Source organism: Hipposideros armiger, unplaced genomic scaffold (assembly GCF_001890085.2).
Source record: "Hipposideros armiger isolate ML-2016 unplaced genomic scaffold, ASM189008v1 scaffold_34, whole genome shotgun sequence".
In the NCBI taxonomy this organism is placed as follows: domain Eukaryota; kingdom Metazoa; phylum Chordata; class Mammalia; order Chiroptera; family Hipposideridae; genus Hipposideros; species Hipposideros armiger.
Window position 1 is genome coordinate 1240893 of NW_017731384.1, and position 23367 is coordinate 1264259.

General features: G+C 39.9%; 1 protein-coding gene across 5 annotated transcripts in view; it reads left to right on the forward strand.

Moving 5' to 3' along the window:
- Nucleotides 1–23367, forward strand: part of TLK2 (tousled like kinase 2) — a 121798-nt gene that overhangs the window by 95298 nt on the left and 3133 nt on the right. For all 5 annotated transcript variants that reach the window (XR_002123433.1, XM_019637769.1, XM_019637770.1 and 2 more), the window contains 8 exons: nt 299–396; nt 2012–2093; nt 6299–6390; nt 11311–11400; nt 14660–14829; nt 16044–16182; nt 20009–20120; nt 21597–21704. Coding sequence is in view for 4 of the 5 variants with exons in the window: in XM_019637769.1 (XP_019493314.1) it covers nt 299–396; nt 2012–2093; nt 6299–6390; nt 11311–11400; nt 14660–14829; nt 16044–16182; nt 20009–20120; nt 21597–21704 (891 nt within the window). In the remaining variant the exon portion in view is untranslated. The remainder of the gene's footprint in view (nt 1–298; nt 397–2011; nt 2094–6298; nt 6391–11310; nt 11401–14659; nt 14830–16043; nt 16183–20008; nt 20121–21596; nt 21705–23367) is intronic.

Here is a 23367-nt window from a genome sequence, read left to right on the forward strand (position 1 = left end):
CTCACGGCAGCCCACCTCCAGGTTGAGCTGTTGTTCAGCATCTTAGCTGTGGAGGGCAGTGTCACTGGCCCTCATATGTGGGATCCGAATCGGGGCCCTCTGGCGTCCCAAGCCAGTTCTTAACCATTGCGCCACTCGGCCGGCCCCTAAAATTCTAGTTCTTAAAAGAATATTTTTCAATGCAAAACATCATCCTTTAGCTTTTCACGAGAGGAATGTCTGCTCTTGTTTTTGAAATGGGATTCTGGAAAGGTAAAGTTTCTTGTGTTCTGAGCTTTTTCTTTCCTTTTTGCTTTAGGAGGAAGCAGAGATCCAGGCAGAGCTCGAAAGGCTAGAAAGGGTTAGAAATCTACATATCAGGGAACTAAAAAGGATACATAATGAAGATAATTCACAGTAAGCAATTTGGGGGTATGTTGGGTTGGAGATTACTGAGTACTTTCTGACATGAATCGATTGGTCTAGACTGATGTTTTTGTTTAATATAAATGTGGTAAATTGATTCCATGGTGTATTTAGTTCTACTGTAGGGTGTAATACAGTTTACCAACAAAATTATGATTTGCTTTAGTCTAAATACATTAGATTTATATATTAAGTATATATCTATACTTACAGCATGTTTACCCAAGTAGAGGTTACTGAAACAATGTAGCTTTGTAGTTGTAAATGGTTGGGATACCTGTATGTTCAGATTTATCTACAGAGTCTTACTAAAGAGAAGCACGGGTAACAGTGGAGTGTTGTGGAAAGATTATTGGGTTGAGATGACAACCAGTTTCTGAATGACCTTTAAAGGCCATTCCACTGTTGAGAGTTTAGGCAAGACACTGTTAAGTTCAGCACATTAATTTAGATAAATGCCCACCTGTGTTTATAAGTCATTTAAGAGATTGAAACTGTGAAAAGTAGACTGCGAGTGGGAAGTGGCTTCTATGCATAATCCTTTCCTTCTCACTTTTTTATTTTTTCCCTCTGAAACATGAGTTTTTGACTTAGATACAGCTTGTGTATTTTTATTTGGCCAATGTGAGCCATGGACTTTTCTTTCTGCAAAGTGGCTGGCAACAGCTGTTACCTTACTATGCACTCTTTTTGTGTCAGGCTTAGTGCTAAGTGCCCTTATGTTCCGTCATTTAATCTTCACGATAACCCAGTGAGGTAGGTCATCTTTGATACATAGATCTGGAAACAGGCTTAGAGAAATTCAGTGAATTTGACCAGACACCCATAACTAATGGGCCAAGAAACAGAGTTAAACTTGGATCTGTCTGATCCCTGAGCTAACTACTTCCAATACATTAACGTCGTTTCTCCCCACAGGCATGCCACTGTCTCAAAATCAGAATAATTTCAGGATTAATAGTGGGGCTGTTTAAGATCAGGAGCTAGGTAGAAATATTTTAAAGGTTATTTTTATCAGAATCTCTTATTTCTTTGTTTTACTAAAAAGCAGCACAAGGTGGTATCCTACAATGGGGAAAACAGTTATATCATGAAGACTTTCTGTCCTACAGAAAGTGAATGCACATAGAACTTGTGACTCACTTTATAATCAAATCTGTTTTCAAGGCCATGTAAAATATCTTTGAATTTTATTGTATGTAGTTATGTAATGGTGGGAGCACGTGGCTCTTGAATGGCTCGGAGGAACTGAGTAGCACAGTTTGAAAATCCCTGGTCTCGTGTAGTCTTACCCCCCCACATTTTCTAGCTGGGCAGAAAGGGGAGGCCGACAAAGGTCACAGGTCTAATTGTGCTTACGCTGAGACTGGCACCTATTTCTCATGGCTCCACAGCTAGTGCTGTTCATTGTAATTATGCTGTCTCTTTGAATTGTATGTATAACTCAACCCTGTCCTCAGAATTAGCGATATTGGTGTTGATTGCCAGCCTATCAGCAGCAGCTATAATCATGTGTATAACATGTTAAATATTCTTGAAATTTTGCAAATATGGAAGATCGTGTAGTCCTTGACCTCAGGATGTTATATATTCCCTGTTTCCACAGATTTAAAGATCATCCAACGCTAAATGACAGATATTTGTTGTTACATCTTTTGGGTAGAGGAGGTTTCAGTGAAGTTTACAAGGTAAGTATGAGGAACTGGGTACAAAAATGAGAGTTAAATTATTGGTCATTACCAACTTGGAGAGCATTTAGAATAGTGGTGACTGTGAGTTGGTATCTATTGGTTGAAATTCAAAAACTTTAACAACCTGTATGTTTGGGAGAAGTGCTTTTAATAAACGTCAGTGACTACGCAGGGTACAATATCTTGCCCTGTTTTCAAGCTGAAAAATAAATAACTATAGATTTTTTAAAATATGAAGGAAAAACCACTAATTTCTGGGTAGTGGAATTACAGTGATTTTTATTCTGGTTCTATACTTTCTGCCTCATTTGCGTTTGCTAGAAATGAGTATGTGTTTCTTTTATTCTCATAAAAAATTTTTTTAAGAAAGTACATGTGTAAATCTTACTTGAAAACCTGCTTTTTTTTAAAAAAAAAAATGTTCCCATCTTTAAGTCAGAGGGTTTAATCGCACTGGCATCTTGCAGGATGCACTTCACTTCTGCGGGGCCAGCAAAGGACAGTCTGTGGGGCCTCCAGCTGATTTTTACTAAACTAGGACGTCAGCCGGTTCTAAATACAGCTACAGACCCATAGCATGTTCGCCAACCACAGCCTCTCACATTTCTCTAGATGTTTCTGGCACCTGGCTTTAAATGCAGGATTCATTTTTTTTTTAAGATTTTTATTGGGGAACTGGGGGAAGGGGAACAGACAAGTTGCTGTCATTTTGTTCTTCAGTCTAGTTGTGGAGGACGTTGCTTCACTGGCCCAAGTTGGCACCATCATTGCGCTCTTCCCGGGCGAGGCAGATCAGTCGCCGGCTTCTGGATGGCCGCTCACGCTGGCTGCTGGCTACACACGGTAGCCTATGGCAACCCACTGCCACAGGGGCTGCAGCCTATGCCGTCGCCGGTGACTCACGGCAGCCCAGCTCCAGGTTGAGCTGTTGTTCAGCATCTTAGCTGTGGAGGGCAGTGTCACTGGCCCTCATATGTGGGATCTGAACCGGGGCCCTCTGGCGTCCCAAGCCAGTTCTTAACGATCGCGCCACTCAGCTGGCCCGGATTGGTTTTTTAAGTGGTCTTTGCTGCGTGACCCTGCTCATTCTCTTTTCTAAGGTGGAGCCTTCCTTCCCTGTTAGGATTTATTTTATGCCCGTATGAGTTTATATATGAGAACTCTTTTGTGTAAAATAATCAGTTTTCATTTCAGATAAAAATAGTAAAAACTAGTTTTACTGGTTTCCCTCTTTTTTATTTTAATTTTTAAAATTGTGGTGATATATACATAACATTTATTATGTTAATTAACCATTTTTAAGTGTAAAGTTCAGTGGCATAAGTATATTCCCAGTGTTGGGCAGTTATCATCACTAACCATTGCCAGAACTATGATACTATCTTTAGTGTACTATTGGGTTTGATTTTCTGGTATTTTATTCATATTTTTTATCTGTGTTCCTAAGTGGGACTGGGCCATAGTCGTCTTTTGTGTGTAAGTAGCAATGGCTAGCTTCGATGTCGTAGTTATTCTAGAATGAGTTGTGAAATTTTTCCTGTGCCCTGGGATGCTTTGCATTACATATGAATTGTTGGCTCTGTGAAAGTTTATTAGAGCAAACTCATAAAATCACCTGGGTAGGTGTCATTTTAGAGGAAAACTGCTTGATCACCTTTTCAATTCCTTCTACAAATATCGAGCTATTCAGATTTTCTTTCCCTTCTTAAGTCAGTGTTGGTAATTTAATTTTTCTGGAAAATATTTTATTTCATCTTGATTTAAAAGATCATCCATATCTTAGTTATTTCTCTTTTCTTCTTGACTGGTAGACTAGAGGTTAGTGGATGCTTTTTTTTTTTCCCCCCCTCAAAGAATCAACTTTTATTTTGTTGATCAGATCTATTTGATTTGTTTTCCATTTTATTAACTTTTGTTTTGAATCCTTCCATTTTCTTTGTTTTCATTCTTGAAACATATGCTTAGTTTATTTTTTATTTTTGGTATTTTTTTTAAATTGTGTTAAAAAAAACACATGAAATTTACCATTGTAACCATTTTGAAGCGTACAGTTCAGTATGTTAGGTATATTCGTATTGTTGTGAAACAGGTCTCCAGAGCTTATTCATCTTGCAAAACTGAAATTCTTCCCATTAATCAATAATTCCACCTTCTGTTTCTATTTGACTAAGACTTTGACTATTTTTAGGTACCCCATATAAGTGGAATCATAGTGTTTATCTTTTGTGACTGACTTATTTCACTTAGCATAACGTTTTCAAAGTTTACCCATGTTGAAGCATCTGACAGAATTTCCTTCTTTTTAAGACTGAATAACAACCCGTTGTATGAATGTGCTACATTGTCTCTACCCATTCATCTGTCAGTGGACATTTGGGTTGCTTCCTCATGTCTGTTGTGAATAATGCTGCTTTGAACATGCATGTGCAAATAAATATCTCTTTGAGACCCTGCTTTCAATTCTTTTGACTATATACCCAGAACTGGAACTATTCCTTTTCTTAAATCATCAAAATTGGTAATTGGTGCTTCCCAGGCACTTGTTAGTGACTTCTTCATCCTATTTTTTCTTTATGTAGTCTTCAAACATTTTAACATTTCTGAAATCTAAATGCTACTTCCAGTGATGTATCCATTTAATATAGTTCTTTTTTTGCTGTTCTCCACTGGCCAAAAGCCCTTTTTAACTCAATGGAGGATTGCGGTGTCTTAGATTCAGAAGTATGGTGTGGGAGTTGGAGAAAATAAGACTGTGGTATCATTAGTATCCTTACAAATTTGGTGGTATTTAACCTGGCTTTTAATGGCTTGAAGTGGTTCTCTTCTGTAAAGCCATGATGGTATACATGCTTACAAATGGACTTCAGACTCTGTAAGAAAAATAAAAGTTTCCCTTTCTGTGAAATGAGATATTCTGTTTTGAGAGGTTTTTATAGTTTTAAAAATACTGGTTTATACTTGGTGTAAATTAGACGTTTCTTTTATAAGCAGCCCTCTTGCATGCACGCAGTCCTTTCCTAGAGGTAGCTTACGTGTTAAAAGATCTGCAGAGCAGTTATCACTATCCATGGACTGTATATCCTGCGCCTGTTGCCTTTATCCATTCATACACCTGTGGACACTAGCGGATGGGTGGTAACAGTGTTGGAACTGCAGTAGTAAGTTTTTAATCTGAACTTTAAAAACCAAAATTATTCATTCTAAAGGAGCTCCTCAATAATTTTTTTTTTGAATAGGGGAAATAGTCTGTTGTAGTAAAATGCTACTTACTTTATCAAATTGTGATTTACACCCAACATCCTCAAGAAAACCTTGGTTACTCCCATGTTATAGCACGACCTAGCAGATGTGCCAACAATGGTGGTCTTTGGGGAAAGCGTTCCTTGTCTTGGGATAGAGCTGGAGAAGTGACTTGGTGTGACTAACTTCAGACATTGTTGGGATCAAAAACTGCTTTTTAAGGGCCGGCCAAGTGGTTCAGTTGGTTAAGAGCTCACTCAAGAGTGCGAGCTCTGAGCAATAGCGGTTCAATTCCTGGCCCAAGCTGAGCTGCTGCTGAGCTGCTAACAGGTGGCAGGATGGCTCAGCTACAAACAAACAAACAAACAAAATCCTGCTTTTTATTTACCCAGCATATATGAGTGGGACTAAAGGCAGGGCTTTTTTGGGGGTTCTGTTTCTGTTTTTAGTTTTAATAAACACAGCGTAACAAATCACAAGGTTATTTTCTAAACAAACATAGCAAAGAGGTGTATTCTCAAGAAGGAAGACAGACTACATGTCCCCAGCATTTCAAAAGTGGCAGGACTTACTGTTGAAGCGTGTCCCAGGATCAGCTGAGGGAAGAGAGAGAACCTGAGGGGGAAAGGGCCCACATGGGGTAGACGATGTCCAGAAAGAGAATTGTCTGGAAGTGACTGACAAGGCCGGGCTGGCTGGCTGTAGTGGATGCTTGGTCTTATTTTCTAACCCCCTTGGTACCAGTGCATCTGGAGACTTCTAAATTCTCTGATCACAAGTTTCAAGAAAACCGTTGCTACTCTGAAACAAGTATGTGATGTGTTGTCCTTCACTGCTGTTTTTATTTAATAATGCATTTTGGACTTTGAGTATGTTGATCTGTTAAATAGAAGCTTCAAGTCAGTTACTTGTAATTCTTGTCAGCATTTATCCAGAATATAATTTATTCCTTTTCTTTATAGGCATTTGATCTAACAGAACAAAGATATGTAGCTGTGAAAATTCACCAGTTAAATAAAAACTGGAGGGATGAGAAAAAGGAGAATTACCACAAGTAAGTGATACTAGTGTGTCTGATTTTTCAAAATGTAATAGTAATAGTTGAAGTTTGAGCACTGTGTTAAGAGCTTTACGTGCGTTGTTGCTGTTTTATTTAATCCTCATAACTGTCCTAGGAGAGTGAATACATTTTCCATCGTACTGATGAGGATACTTAGAGACTTAGAGAATTTGAGTAACAGTTAAGAAATGGCCAAGCTGCTGTTTAAATCCAGACTTCCCGTAATCCAAAGCCCATGCACTTAACCTCCCCTTCAATTGTGTGTATAAAATTAGCTACAATAAACAGAGCCTCAGAAATCATTGTTGCTTGTCTGCAGCAACCAGATAAGAGTGTCCTTTAGTGGTCTGGGAACCCTGGGAGCTTCAGATGGGGCTCTTTTAGCTACTTCAGTCATTTCATTATGTAGGAGACTGGGGAGGCACCTGTTGTGCCTCGGTGGTTCTTGTGCAACTTGTTCAGCTCCTTAGTGCTGTGCCCACCTCCCCGGCACGGCTTGCCATCTTACAGTTCTTGGTCTTCGGTGTCCCTCTTACTATGTTCGCCTCTCTTCAAAATGCCACTAGTAGCAGCCCCCATCTGTACGGGGGGAGGGGGCTTCTTTAGAATGAATAGTTACTACATGTGCAGGTGTGAATTTCTTTGTTCCACTAATGTCAGGTCTGGCTTGTTTCCCTCTGAGCTTCACACCATTGGAGTTCATGGCTCATTTGCTTTGGAGGCCACACAGAATCAATTTGCTCTTAGGATCCCCACTGGGCTTAATATTATTTTCTTGTTATAGGTACAAGTACTGATTTAGACATGTCCTATCCCTGAAAGAAGGAGACAGCCTCCCTCCTCTTTTTTTTTTCAATTATTTAAGACCTTTATTAACAGGTACTTGCAGTGTGTTGACTCATTTTGAAAAAAATCAAGTTGTAAACGTTTTTCACAAATTAAAAAGGAAGTTCTTAAAAATCTCAACTTGACCAGATATGAAACAGGTGTATTGAGGAAATACAGGCCTTTTTTTAAATTAAAATCACGTTTGTCATTACCAAAAAGAGACGTCATTAGGTAAAAATAATAAAAAAAACCCATGCTGCATAGATGATGCAGATAGTTCCAGCTATCTGGTCAATGGGCAGAAAGCAAGCACTTCAGCTCCAATCTTTTGTTCATTTCTTATTGCTGGAATTTCATATTCAATTCTTCTTGTTGGATGACTAAACCGGATGATGGTCGAGATGGTCAGCCAGCACTTAATCAGCCTCACCCGCTCAGCCTGGGGAGCAGACAAATTCTCAGTTGGGAGACGGCCCCTTTTGATATAAGCAACCCACCTCCTTTCTCTAAAAGCAGTTTGGGATTTTTTCTTATAAATAGTACTTTGGAGGGAAAAAAAACAGTGGACTTCGAAATAGTCTGTTAGTTGGTTTCTAAATCTCAAGGGGAAAATAAAACATTTCTACATCATCACCAGTTCTTGGGACATGGACCAAGGCAACTCTTGCGTCCCACCTATGGTTCCCCAGGGACCAGGGACTCTTCCTAGTCCATGCCGAATGGCAGTGGCTCTCAGCACCGGGGGAGAGAAGGTTCCTGTGGCACTAAGAGAAATAGGGCTCAGCAGAGGCAGGAAAAGGTATTTCTGTATGGAGTCCTACATGTGTGTCTTACAGGACAGACAGCTGCAGTCCAGATGCTTGAGTGGCAGTTACATTATTATAAGCACATTCCGGTCACTTGACACGCAGGGAAAAATGGCAGGCTGCAGTGAATGCTCGGAGCACTTCAGGGAAGGAAACCACATGTTGTTCTGACCAGTTTTAACTGAGAAATGTCCCCATTATTTTGAGACTCTCAGAGTGCCGAAAGGTGTTGGAGCAGCGCATGCTTCTGTATTAAAACGCCCTCCCGCTAGCCCTGGAGCCTGTCCCATGTCTTGTGTGTGCACTGACCACTCTAAACCGGTTGACTCTAGGAGAGGTCAACCTTGGTCAACAAGATCAAGGTCAACCAAGACTATCTTCTCAAGGAGATAGTTCCTGTTCCAGGATCTATACATATATTGCCTAGTCTCGGTGTCCAGCTGTTAGACTGACCTTAAAGAGAGCAGCGGTAATGATATTGAAGTAACTGCAGCAGGTCGGTGTTCTGCTCACCCCAGTGTTTTGAAACAGTGAGAGATGGAAGCCAGGACTGTGTATTCCTTGACACGCTGGGCAAGTCCTGGTGGGTATGAATTGGGTGTCTTTCCCACATTTCTCTGCCAGGCAGAGTCAGAGATCAAGTGGAGGAGACTGCCTCATGTTTCTGAGCTCTTTAGCAGCCCAGCTTGGGTTCCCAGTGGTACCTTCCTACTTGGTTTCCTCAGCAGAGGTGGGAATCGGTGCATGCGCGCCTCTGTGGAGTCATTGGGCAGTGGCCATTCTCCAGGTGACCCCGGGAGCAGTGGACGAAGTTTCTGTGACCTCCATTCATCCTGGGAGTCTTAAATACTCCCACCTATCTTTGAAAGATTTTGCTTCCTAAGTGATATGAAATCATACTGATGAATTTCAGGCTACAGGTAATAGTGAATTAGCAAAATGTCACTAACTCCTTTGAACTGAAAGGAGGTTTATATCAAGCACATAACAGATTTTAGAAAGTGCTTTAAAAATTCAATAGGAAACAAAAAAGTAGTGTACTTTAGTGTTGTAGTAACATTGTAAAATATGAAAATGTTACTCTCACCCTGCAAAGTAAGGCCTTTTGATTGCTTTTCCTTTCATGAGGATGACTTTTCAGTCCCATCTGGAATCAAGACATTTATTGTGGTAAAAATGAAGGAAAAGTCATTTTTTGTTTAATTTTCAGTTCTACTCTGCACCTCCTTTCCTCTCCTCCTCCCACAAACAAGCAAAAAGTAAACTGATTGTTATACTTTGGCATTATTAAAACATTAATAGGTATTACTAGATTTCTTTAACTCCCAAAAATAACATAGTAAAAACTCTACGGTAGGAAAAATTTCATATAAAGCTTTCCGAAGAGATAATTGCATTTGAATTAGGTAGTATACTCTTATGTGATGCTCTTATCTGATTTTCTAGGATAAAAGCATCTTGAAAGTCTAAATATATTTCCACTTTTAAGAGAGTAAAAGACTAATACTGTAGGATAAGCTTCTTCAAGTTTCTGTACTTGGATGCCAACTTGAAAGCTGAACATACGAGGGACATGGCAGGCCCCTGCCTTGCCTAAGGCAGCATGAGAGCCTGATGTGACGTGGAGGGGGTGCTTTCAGGGACGTACAACAAATTCCCTTAGTTGGGGAGGAGTTTGAATGATACCTCCTTTGATTCTTAATTTTTACCTCCATTAGTTTCCTCTGTTTTCAGTACCTTGACATAGAAATTGGTCTCTACTCTGAAATGCACAAAATCAAAAAGTTAAAACAAAAGTGCAAGGCAATATAGATCTATAGCATGCTGGAGGAAAAAATGACTTGAGCAGTTCTCTCGTTAGTCCATAGGTTTCTAAACTTTTTTTTTTAAAACAGCATCACCTTTATTTTACCAAATGAAATATTACATGGAATCTTGATATATGAAAAAGGATAAGTTTTGGTGGAATAGGGGGGTTAGGCAAAAGTTACATTTGCTCAGTGTCTCCAGTGAGCCCCCTTCAAAACTGCCAACCAGTGCAGCGATGGTGAAGCCCGGTGAGGTGGTGTCCCAAAGCCCAGACTCAAACCAGGTTTCTTGGTCCCAGTAGAGTGTATGTTCTAACACTGCTCTGTCTAAGTCCTGGCAAGTCTGTCTTTTCAGAAAGACATAAAGTTGATGAAATGAAGCATCAGAAGAAGCAAAAACTGCCAAAAGTAGCAGCTTGGAAAATAAGCCTAGTCAAAGTTTCCATTGGAGAAAAATATATTTAATTACTTTTAGATTCCCATTGTTTCCTCCACCTTCCCCTAATTGTTTCCTCAGCTTTGTTAGTTGAGTACTTTCTGTGAATTTTTAATATGCTGGAATACACCAATTTCAGAAAACGTCACTTGTTTTAGTTTTATTTTACCATATTATGGAAAGTTTCTTTTCTGACTCTTGCCTTATAACAAAATGCCCCAAGCTAAATGGTGTTGGGTTTACTTAAAGTATAATTTCCTGTTGCTCTCTTTGTAAATAAGAACTAAATACTTTAAAACTTATTGATGATTATATTGTATAAACATGTTCTATTATTCTTTTAAAATTCAGTATATGAATATGCCAGATTATATAGTACATTTTTGTTCCTGATCTTATTAAATGCTTTTAAGTTGGAAAAATACTAAAAAAACAAAAAATGTTAATGCATATATTTAAATTCTTGTTCTAAGAAAACTAGGATTTCCATAATTTCAAATTTTCTATCAATTTCACATTTTCTTGGACGAAAGTGAAGCTAATAGCCCTTTAAATCCTTTTTGTAAGGAGTAGACTTTAAAAACAAATGCAAAGCACTGCTAATTGCCTTATATAACCAGTAATCCTTTATCCAAGGAGTTTATATGCTAATCGATCCCCTTGATGTAACCCTAGGATATAAACATTTATAGATTTGAAGTATTAACTTTAGAAGAGAGAAAAAGCACTGTCTTTATAATTTTTACAGCTCTGATATTTAGGTATAAATATAAAAGAGGTGAGATTGTCATAGAATGAACTTGAAAGGGATAAAAATCTATTCATTCAACAAATATTTGAGCACTTAATACTTTCTCAACAGCTGGGTAGATACTAGTAAAGAAAATAGGATGAAGAAAGATAATGAGACCACGTGGTCTGAATAGAATGGATAAGTGGAAACAACAGAGAAATGGGAGAATATGTAGGAGTATCCTTGATGAGTTCCAAAAGACAGGCCAAAATACGAAATGTTAATTGTCCGTTTTGTTTACAGGCATGCATGTAGGGAATACCGGATTCACAAAGAACTGGATCATCCCAGAATAGTTAAGCTGTATGATTACTTTTCACTGGACACTGACTCGTAAGTGCTGTGCCATTTTAGCTTAGCAGTTACTACTATTTTCTTGCAGTGTGTTGACTACTCATGGACTAGAGTGAAAAACAGCAAAGTTTACCCCTTTTACCTTTTACATAATGATTTAACTAGTGCAGTTTAGCAAAGAGAACTTTGAAATCTGAGTCCAGGAAATATTCTCTGAGGGACCGTATATATTTATTTATGGGCAAATGATCATGTGTGAATTCAGATTTGGGCCAGCAAGACATCTCTTGGACCCAGGATGTGTGCTGGCAAATGTTTAACACCCAGCTTAGTGGGGAGAGAGAGGGGGCTAATTTGTAGTATTTGCCAGTTTCTGTGGCGTAAATACTCTCAACACGTCCAATTTCAAGCTACCAATTAAAAAAAAAAAAAGCTTTATTGAGATATAATTTACATACCATACAGTTAACCCTTTTAAAGTATACAATTCAGTGGTTTTTACTATATTTACATGTGTGCAACCATCACCATAGCCAATTTTAGAACATTTTGATCTCCTCAGAAAGAAACCCTGTACCTTTTGCTATCATGACCCTATTCCTGCACACCTTACCCCCAGCCCTAAGCAACCACTAATCTACTTTTTGTGTCTATAGATTTCCTATTATGGACTTTCATAATGAATGGATCATGTAGTATGTAGACTTCTGTGACTGGTTTCCTTCACTTAGCATGTTTTTTTCCAAGGTTCATCCTTGTCTTAGCATATATCAGTACTTCATTCCTTTTTATGACCAAATATATTCCATTGTATGGAAGTACCACCTTTTGTTTATCCATTCATTCTACCAGTGGCTTCATGACCAGCTCACAAAATTCCTGAAAATTGAATTACCAGCTTTCAGAAACTGGCACAGATTGGTGCCAGCATACCACTGACATGCACCAGTGAGTACGGACTTTTCAAGAGAGCCTCTGTCCCACCCTGGAGACTGATGAACACTGACAGGCCTTTTAAAGAAGTACCAGCACAGTGATGTATCATAGAAGAAGACTGAATGTGACATAGACGAAAGCACTGCTGAGCGCTGCATGTTAAAATATAGGTCATAGGCTTATAGGATGTTAGAATTGGAAGGGATCTCAGTCCAACCTTCTCATTTTACAGGTAGGGATTTCAGGACCAGAGAAGTTAACTAACTTGTCTAAGATCTTTAATAATCTTAGGTATTGTTGTATTTCCTTACCAGGTATAGGTAAGCTCTAGCACCGCTGGGTTTATCCAGGAGTTGAGAAATAGTTCAGCACTGGAAACGTTTTCTCTGTAGGAATCTGAATTAATTCAGGAGAACATACTCTGGGTCTGGCCTTTTAAGCGTTCCTTTTAGCCTTCCACCATGATTCTAGGGGTTTTGGCCTGTTTCAGGCACAGCTGCCTCAGAGATTGCTACACAGAGAATTGCCCATATTTAGAAATGACCCCCAAGGAGACCATAATTCCCTTTGGAAACGTGAACTATCTCCTCTTCCATCTGCTAGGGTGGACCTTGCACCAGGCATGACCATGTATGTTCAGCATGGAGTGGAGTTCAGAAAAGTAGTTAGAAAGCAGGTCTCCACAGGGTGGCTTCACTGTTTTGCTTTGATGAAATTCCTTGAGCACTAGGTAGGACCCTCACCCCCAGCCCCCAAAATGTAAGTGCCAAAACTATTTCAAAGATAAATATAATGATTTAGATTATCAGCTGTTTTGAATTGTAGAAATTGAACTGATTGTGTACTGTTCTTGAGTTATTTACTTTGTTCTTCCCATTGTATGATGTACTTTCATCAACAGTAAGTCAGACCATCATTTTAGAAAGTCTTCTGTGAGTTGTTAGGGTTTTAAAAGTAAGATTTTATTTTCAGTTTGCACTTGGGTCAAAGAATAAATCCACTAAGCATGAGAGTCCGTATGTCAGATTTCAGCGTCTCAGACCAGAGAATCTAGACATTTCAGACAGGTATTCTCAAATAGGGGGCTAGCATGCCCTAGTAGGTCTCATAGGAAGCATAACGCTGTTGCTGAGTTTTGGGTCCCACAGGACCGAGTGGCCACAATTTTTTGCAGTGTATTTTGTAGGCCTCAAATTGTGGGAGGCCCATAGTGGTAGTCCTGAGCTTGTTTGCTCTTGGCTCTGCTCCTGCCCCACCTCCCTCCCCCCTTANCTTAGAGGAGTTGGCCCCCCAGACTGTGTTTACCAGGCGCCTGTGTCAGTTGTTGTTCAGCTGGGTTCAGCCAATGGAGAGACAGAGATGGTGGCGGGTGAAGGACACCCCCCACACCCATGGTTCCAATTTCCCTTGGTGACCCTGGGTTCTGGTTGCACCATCGCCTCCCTCTGGCCCTCTGGCCTTAGGGTGCTAATGGCTTCCTGCTCTAGATGATCTCGGGGGTGCCTCACTGGCCAGTTTGTCTTCTCACGTCTTTCATCATCTATGTGTTCAGTTTCCTGAATTAAAGCCTCTTTGTTTTAAATACTCAAGTGTTTTTTATTTCCTGGCTAGACCCTAGGTGATAACACCCATATTGTCACAACTTAGAATAGTTTAAAAGGTATTCATCTCAGGAATACTCAAAACAGTTCAGGAAGCCTAACTTTAGTTTATAACTGCCTTGGAAGATACACATGACCCTTAATGCCACAAATGGTGTGTAGTGTTAAATTGGGGTCTGTTCAACGTATTGATATAAATGAAGGAAGGAGACCCACACTGTGTAATAACACACTTGTTAGAACCACAGATACTATAAAAGCTCTTTTATATCTGTGTTTAGCAAAGAGAAATTGTCGTACGATATTGTGCCAAACTGCCAGGAGACCTGGGCAGACCCAAGCTTCCTCACTTTCAGCACTCAGGGTCATAGAAAAGGTTTGCTGAGAACCGTGTACTTGTTTAGAAATGGAGCAGGATGTGGCTGTGTAAAGGAGACCCTTCCAAAAAGATACCTATCTTAAGCACATTGCAGTTCTTGTCAGTGTTCTTGGTTTCAAGAAGAGGTATGCCATGTGTGAACTTTAGCGCAACAGATTCCCATGTGGGGGGCGTGGAGACTCTCCACCAAGTGAGGAAGCAGTTTTGTTCCTGTAAACCACTCAGGTAGCTAATCCCGAATAAGGAATAGAAGAGTATTTTAAGGAACCAAAGAGAAGGGAGCGAGAAGCCAATTACCTGAAGTTTTCACTGGGGCTGGTTTAGTTAGTCTTAATCTGCTTGCTCTCATCCCGCAGTCAAATGTTGGTTTATTTGTCTTTAGGTTTTGTACAGTATTAGAATACTGTGAGGGAAATGATCTGGACTTCTACCTGAAACAGCACAAATTAATGTCGGAGAAAGAGGCCCGATCCATTATCATGCAGATTGTGAATGCTTTAAAGTACTTAAATGAAATAAAACCTCCCATCATACACTATGACCTCAAACCAGGTATGTCTAACTTTTAGGAGACAGTATTGGTGGCTTTTCCGTGGTCTTATAAGTGACTTGTAATTTTATCAAGTTAGAGCATTTGGCAGGAGACAAGAAGGCCTACCACTGTCTGACTTCAGATTGCTTGAGTGGGTGTGGGAATAAGAGTCCTGGCCCCGCAGCGCTGGGTTTAGGAGGGTGGATCACAGTAAATGCTCTGAGAAACAGTATCTTTGTCTTGAGAGCCAGGACAATTCATGATGTCAGTCCGATTAAGAAAGAACTGTTTTGGCAAGCTCGGCTTTGTTTTTTTCCCATTACTCACACTCCACAGCAGTTCCTCTATTCCAGGTCTCTTTGCTAAGTGCCCCAAAATTAACGATGTGTTTTGCACGTATATCTCATATTTCATTAAATTCCGAGCAGAGTTTTTCATCTTTTTGTATGGTTACTGTCTAACTTGGATAGTCATCAGCAAAAACTAGAGGGCAGTTAGGCTTCTTCCCTCTATTTTTTGTTGTTGTCATCCTCAGCTGTTTTGTGCACCTCTTCTCTGTAGGCAGCTCTAACCAGCCTCCCTGTGGTGCTAGCAAGGTGATTCCCGCTTACCCCCCGGTGAGGCACAGTTGTTAAGCCGCTTTCCTCCTCTGGTAGCTACATATTAAATTTCACTCTTCATTTTTCTTTGATGTTTTAATACAACTCACATGACTAAAAATTTCATGACAGTGAAGTGATTTTTAAAGAGGTGGCCATTGTGCGATTGGGTTTTCCATCACTGAATCCAATACATGTTCCTGCCGCCGGAGCTGTAGGTGGCACTGTGGTGCTAGCTTTGATTCCCTTGTATGTTTTCTTTTGATTTTTTTCCCTGAAAACTAATGTCCTAAACACGATGGTTTAGAGATCCTTACTGAAAGGTCAGATGAAACTTTCCCACCATCTTCGACCAACTGTACAAGTGATATTTTACTTTGGCGAGTTATAATTTTTTTCCACTGCTCATAGTGGTGGTTTTGGCACATTACGCAGGTGATTCTTGGAAATTAGAAGGTTGCAGCCAGACACTGAGGACTCTCCCCCGCATTCGGAGTCCAGACAGCTTTAGTCCAGGGATTTCGACGTTTGTTACTGCGTGCAAGGGTTCAGTTGTCCCCTTCTTGTCTATTATTACTTTGGCTTTTTCTCTTAAATTAGTGTCTCTTTATTCATGAAGATTTTTATCTTTCTAGGTAATATTCTTTTAGTAAATGGTACAGCGTGTGGAGAGATAAAAATCACAGATTTTGGTCTTTCCAAGATCATGGACGATGATAGCTACAATTCAGTGGATGGCATGGAGCTCACGTCACAAGGTGCTGGTACTTATTGGTAGGTATCTGGGAGATCTGCCAGGTTGGCTGGTGGAGATGTGCTGTGCTACACTGAGGTGTTGGTAATGAATAATTAATGTCTACATTCTGTCTGCTTAGGCAGCAATGCTGCAAACCCAAACAGACTTACCTCCCCAAATAGTTACTGTCTTTTAGCAGTAACTCTTTATATCTGTCTTCATTTTCCTTTCCTTTCTTGAAAACCATTGAGAGAGAGATTATGTGTGGCCAGGTGTTTGAGCTGAGTGTTTCCTCCGTAGGGATGGCCCTGCCGAGTAGGTGGAGAATGAGGTTGCTCGTGTGTACAAGAAGGGCCCTAAATTTTTTTCAGTACAAATGCAGGTCTCTTCATGGGTTAATGGGATGAGGGATTTGTTTCTAGAGTTGCCTGAGGATGATGGACTCTCAAAGAACTAAGGAGTTCTGAAGATCAGGATATAAAATTATCAGGATATAAAAAGTATCCCTTGAAATCTAAACAGGAAAAAGTTTGCCCAGTTTGCCAAGAAGTGTATCCATCTGTCTCAGCATGTTCTCAGCGGTTTTGAGCCACGTTTCTTCCCGTCTATTGTCACTCGTCTCTCCCCAGCTAGCTCTGCCTGCCTGTTCTGTGACCTGTTCTACTTCTGCCGAGTATTACTTTTGACAGTGAGAACCATAAAAGATACCTGCAGCTCAGGCATTTAACTTTGTGATTGTAAATATGTGTGTTAACAGAGCTTCCCTTTCACATCTGAGGTGATAACACAAAGCCACATATGGAATGTGTGATTCTGAACAGAAGCAAGCTTCCGGTAGCACTAAGGGAGGTGTTATACCCTGGGGCCAGTTGATCAGCTCACTTACGTTTGAGACTGGAATAGTTGACTGTTTGGGAAAGAGGGTGTTGATCCAAAGCAGACAGAAAGGGGGGTGTCTTTCACAACACACAACATCAGTCTGATCATATTTAAGTTATATATATTAAAGAATCGATCAAATCCTGTTAAAAACACAAAATTTCTACTTTCCATTGCTCCTTATTGTTTGTGGAGATGGTACCTATAGTGAAAATCCGTCACTAAATTAAAACTTTGAGATGTTCTAGGCTTAAGATAGATGTTATATTTACAGTGTTTATTCACTATGGTGGTTATTGTGGGTTAGTGTTCCTGTCACTAAATGATACAGAAATGTCTGCTGTTGGAAATTCTGGAAACAGGTCCATACCTCTGCTATGTAAATTCGCTGGAACTTGGATTTGAGTTTTTTGTTTGATAGCTTGATCTTGTTAAGAGGTGAAGCTTATTCACGTGTAACTAGTTTTCTCATTGCTACCTATTGCTTTATTTGCTAAGCTGTAAAAATTCAATGGTTGGAATTTAAATAAAAATTATATGGCTTTTGGGATTTGCTTCAATGTAATCTGGGGGGGGAGGAGAGGGGTGTATATGAATAAAGATTTGCCAAGTGTTAGTAGATATCAAGGCTAGATGATTACTTGGGACTTCATGTTACTATTCTTTCTACTTTCGATTATATTTGAAGATTTTTTTTTTCATAGAAAAAGTAAGGTAGCGAGGGGTACTGAGAAAATTAAATTTTATGGATTTCTATGATGGTTTAGAAAGTCTCCATATTGGTAGAAACATCGTCATAATCACCATCATTAACATGTCATCCACTTCTGATGCCCCAGAGAGATACAAATAGGACAGAGGGCAATAACAAATTCTCAGTGACTGTTTGCAGTATTTGGTTGTTGAGAATTATTCTACATTGAATACTGCTTTTAAGCAAGTGACCTGTAGGCTAGGCCTTGGGGATAATTTTTCTCTGTGAGGATTTTATTGTGATGGAATATGCAGCTAAGTTTGTTTTTTAAACACAGTTTAGTGTAGTGTCATAGACCTGTCTTCTAGTCTTCCTTGCAAAGGCCTTGATAGGGAATTAGAATGCTTATTATATTCAGTGTTATTTGGGTGAAGAACTATTGGGTTGTCAGAAAAGTCATGACGCATATTTGCAATGAAAAACATAGAAAAAATATGTCATGACTTTTCCGACAACCCAATAGTTTATTTCTTCATTTACAGCTGGGGCAAACTGAGACCTAGAAAGTGATTTGCCAGATTTCTATTGTTATGTGTCAGTGTCTTTTGTATTCTAAATATTTGGCTAAATTATTACTCTGCATTGGACAAGTTTAACAGCTTCTTCCCTACCACAAACAACTTGTTGTTCCCCACCACCTCCACAAAAAAATTTATAAATGCATTAGAATGATCATTTTAGAATCAAGATTCTATTTGTTATATATCCAAGGTCATATATTTAAGTTATCTATATTAAAGAATGAAGAACCATGAAAACTAGGATTCAGGGAGGGTTTAATGGCATTTGGAAGAGCTGGTTTCTTAATAGAGTCTTTTTCCTATATTTTTATTTCTTTACCGTTTTCCCCCTCTATGGGAGTTCTGTATCTATATATTCATTTTTCAATGTATGCTTTGGCTAAAAGTATTCATTGTGAAATAATCTAGCTCAGTGGTCTTAATCGTCCAAAATATCTGTTAAAATTAAAAAGAAATGAGAACATGAAACTAAATTTCCTCAACAAAAAGAAGAAAGCCCATCATCTGAACATTTTCTGCCTCTCAACTCTTGTCCCCTTCAAGCTCCAAGTTTAGATTTTTATACCAGAAGCACAGCAGGGTCTAAAATAAAGAATTTTTCACAGAATTGGTTTTGCCAGCATGAAATCTGCAGAAATCGATCTGTTATCTTCAGAATTCTGCCTTCCAGCTGTGCCATGGCTGTGACTCCACGCAGTGAATAGAAGCGTATTTGTTTGGTTTCCTAAATGCCGAGAGGCACTTACCTTCCACACTGTACAGTTTGGTGTGGTTGGCTGTCCAGCTGGTCTTTCTAGAGGCGGGGTGGTTGGGGAAAGAAGGACTTCAGATGATCACTGAGTTGTGCTAGTTTGTTAAGCTTTCTCTGCACTATTTGTTAGTCTTCTAATAACCCCCTGATCGCCCTTAAAGTAAGAAATGTAAAATACCCTTTGGTAATATGGACTTTAATGTCACTATTGATTATATAGTATAATTATTTCCAGCCCACATTTCCAAAAGAGGCTACATTAAGAAAACTGGGGGGCTGGCCAAGTGGCTCAGCTGGTTAAGAACTCGCTCAAGAGCAAGCTCTGAGCAACAGGGTTGTCGGTTCGATTCACTGCCCAAGCTGTGCTGCCACTGAGTTGCCAACAGGCGGCAGGATGGCTCAGCTTAAAAAAAAAAAGAAAGAAAGAAAGAAAGAAAACAGAACAACTGCTCCCCTCAGTTTTCTGCTGGGACCTGAAATCATTGGGACTTTTAAAATACTTACTGTTCTCCACATATCTTCTTCTTCAGCCACCATGAAAGGAAACCCACATTACCTCTGGTTATAGTTTAATATTTGTTGATGCGTCTGTCATGAAAGGGAATGCACATCATTTTTGGCATCCCCCCTCCCCCCCCTTTTAATTTTTTTAACTTGTTGAATGACACATTAGGCACAACCCTGGGAAAGGAGCCTGGGGTGGGTGAAATAGGAACTGGGGAGAATATTCACCTCCCTCGGTGAACTCAGAAATGTATTTTAAGGCTTCATAGGACATTGCTGCCTCCTTAAGCGAGAGTCTCTTCATTGGCTTTCTCCAGCTAGGTCTAAATTGCTTTTGCACCTGTTAAAATTCGTATATTTTTATTTTCAACAAGGTTGTCGTCTTCGCCTTTTTGTTAATGTCTTAGGGTTATACAGTCATTTTCTTAAGGATTTCTATTTCCCTTTTGTCCCAGGTATTTACCACCAGAGTGTTTCGTGGTTGGAAAAGAACCACCAAAGATCTCAAATAAAGTTGATGTCTGGTCAGTGGGTGTGATCTTCTACCAGTGTCTTTATGGAAGGAAGGTAAGGGAGAAGGTTGGATGCCACCATGGATGGCGCATTTCCACAGTGGCATGGGGTGGACTGTTCTCTGGGGGCTAATCATTGGGTTATACACAATGGAATCTTGAAAGTTGTGGTGTGAAGAAATATAGATTTAATAAAAAGCTTTGTACATAAGGAGACATTTTCAACCCTAGAATACCTAATGAATTCCACTGGGTTGTGGAAAACATGCATTTTTTTGCTGTTCTCAGTTAGACCCAGGATATGTTTTGATTCTAATAACATGGATTAGGGAATTACATGAAATAGTGTATTAAAGTATACAATCTTCCCAAGAGCTGTTCTTAAGGGTCCCCAAACTTGAAACTTGAAATATCTGTAGGGCTCTTTATTCCCAACCACCCCATTAGTTAAAACTATTATTAATAAAAGCATGCTTTATTTTTCTATACTGGGAGGTATTCACTGTCTATTACCTCTGATTAAGGTGATCCATCATTAATTAGAATAAGTAATAACGTGGGTAGTAAACTATACCTAATGAATTTTCACACTTTTTTCCTTGTGAGCATAATACCTTATAAATGTATATATTAGGGTCCAGCTGTGTATTTATATTCATACTTCTGTCATTGTGTTTGTATGTTCCATGTTCCCCATTAGGCTGTGAGTATAAGCCATTTGGGAGTTCTGCAACTCCCCTGGACTCTTAATATCTTGATCACAATCCCCCTACCAAGCTCTTAATTCAGATTTCAGCTTCCTCTTCACTTCTTGTTTCCTTTGTTTCTTTAGTCTCTCTCTCTCATATGGGGAAACCATTCAGAACTAGTGGAGTTAATTATTGTTTATGCTCTCTGATAATGCGGCAGTGCTGCTGATAGTGGTGGCAGAGGTTATCTAGAAAAATAGATCTCTCAGTAGAAACACTGTTTGTTTGTGATCTCTCAGTAGAAATAGTAGAGGGATGACAGTAGGCCTGAACTTATTTTTTAAGAGTTGATTAGAAAATGGCCATTTGGGGCACAGATGAAGCTACCAAGCAGCCCCGCTCTGGTTTTCTGCCGCTCCGTCCTTACCCCTGTACTCTTCCTTTCCCATCTCCCCTTATGTGTGTTTCGGGTCTGCCAGTGGCACATGTATGTATTGCTTAAGCCTTCGGGTATCACTCAGGACAGAAGAGGTTCCTGCTCGGAACTTTCTTTTCTTTGCTGTAAGCAAAGCTAGCTGGGGTATAATGTAGCAGATGCTGCTTCCGGTCTCAGCTCAGCCTTAACTGACATGTTGGACTGTTGCTTCAAGTTGCTTCAGCTCTGAGCCTTTCCACTCTTTATCTACAAAATGAGAGAATCAGAGGAGATCATCTTCGAAGGTCCTTCTAGCGGATCGCATGGAGACACGTCTTCTCCTTTTCCTCCTGTGGTTTTGAGTTGTGCTTTTTATAGTGTTAACCAGAAACCCACCTTTGTTTGTTTGTTTGTTTTTGTATGATAGCCTTTTGGTCATAACCAGTCCCAGCAAGACATTCTACAAGAAAATACTATTCTGAAAGCTACTGAAGTGCAGTTTCCGCCAAAGCCAGTAGTAACACCTGAAGCCAAGGTAAGTTCTGACCCACTGGCCAGCAGACACGACTGCTTTGATTTTTGTGTTACTTCTCCGGGTAATAGAGGGTGGTTTATTCAGTACAAAAATCAGGAGTCATGAAAAACCTCCTCCTCCTTCTAAATGTGTATTTTTCCAACCCCTACCCTGTTCTCTCCCTCTTGTCACACAGCACATATTTATTGTTATTAAGCAGTAGACACTGTTGTAGAGAGTGGAGAAGGACCTGAGTATGTAACTACAAACATACACACAAGGTCCCTTCCTTTGCGGACTTTACATTCCACTGGGTGAGACAAACAGTAACTAAAAATGGGTACAGTTCAAATGGTGATAAATGTGATGAAGAAAATAACAGAGGAAGGGGGTGGAGAGGTCGGAACCCCTTTTCTGGTAGCATGGTCAGGGAAAGCCCCAGTGAGGAAGTCAGGTTTGGAGCACTCTTGAACGGTGTGCAGGTGGAGGCCCTGCATCGACTGGGAGAAGAAGATTCTGAGCAGAGAGACGTGAGTAAAGCTCAGGTGTGAGTGTGAGCTTAGCAGGTCCGCAGAGCTGGCAGAGCCGAGGGGAGACGGGTCAGATAGACTGTAAACTGGCTAGGAAGCACCTGAAGGTTTCAACCAGGGCACATGTGTGGTCTGATTGCCGGTTCAAAAGCCTGGACTAGCAGCTGTGTGGAGAGAAAATTTAAGGTGAAATGAGTTGATTTGACTGATATCCAACCTAAGGAAACCTGTTGAACTCTAGCTCTGGGTATCTCATTAAGAAAGGCTTGTTTTTAAAGGCCAAAGATTGTTGTGTTCACGTCTGTGAATTTGTGTTTATCTTCCAAATGCTTTAATCAAGCAACTCCCTCTAGGTATCTTTCATTTTGAAAAGCCAGAATTGGTTTTATACTTTTGTGTTTTGTTAATTAAACACAGAAAAAAAGAGAAAAGCATTTCATGTTTTAGATTGTTTTTAAATAGACTATTTTTTAGAGTAGTTTTAGATTCACAGCCAAATGGAGTGGAAAGTATAGTTTCCATGTATCCCAGCCCCCATGCACACTCAGCCTTCCTCACTGTCAATGCCAAACGTGGTACCTTTGTTACAATCAGTGAGCCTCCATGGAGGCGTCATTATCACCCTTGTGTCAAGTGTGGTGTTTTAAATGGTTAAATGGATTCATGTATTTAAAGTAATTATATTACAAGGCTTTGGTTAAATAGAACTGGCGAAAAAGACCATTTTTTTAAGGGTCTTTATGATAGACCATTTATTTAAGGGTCTTTATGATAAGAGTTGTAGAAACTGCAACTACATAGCCCTTCATACCACTGGAATTAGAATTCCGAATCAAACCCCCCTCTCAGTAGGTCTTCATGTCTGCAGTACTCTTGGGAAGACAAGTCCTGTTCAGGTTTTCCTTTACTACTTAGGTATGTGCCTGCTCATTTGCGTAATGATCTTTCAGGGAAGAGGGAGATACACAGGGAAAGTGTTCACCAATTTGTGACATGCTGGCGTGTTAGTCAGAGTCGGACTCCTCACCCTGCCTGGGGCGGTAGTTTGTCATTACAATTCCCTCTTCCTCGGGAAGCTCCTGTGAGGCCATGGTTTGGACCATGAAGCACCACAAAGTTAGACGGTGTCTGTGCAAACCAGCCAAGGCAAAGAA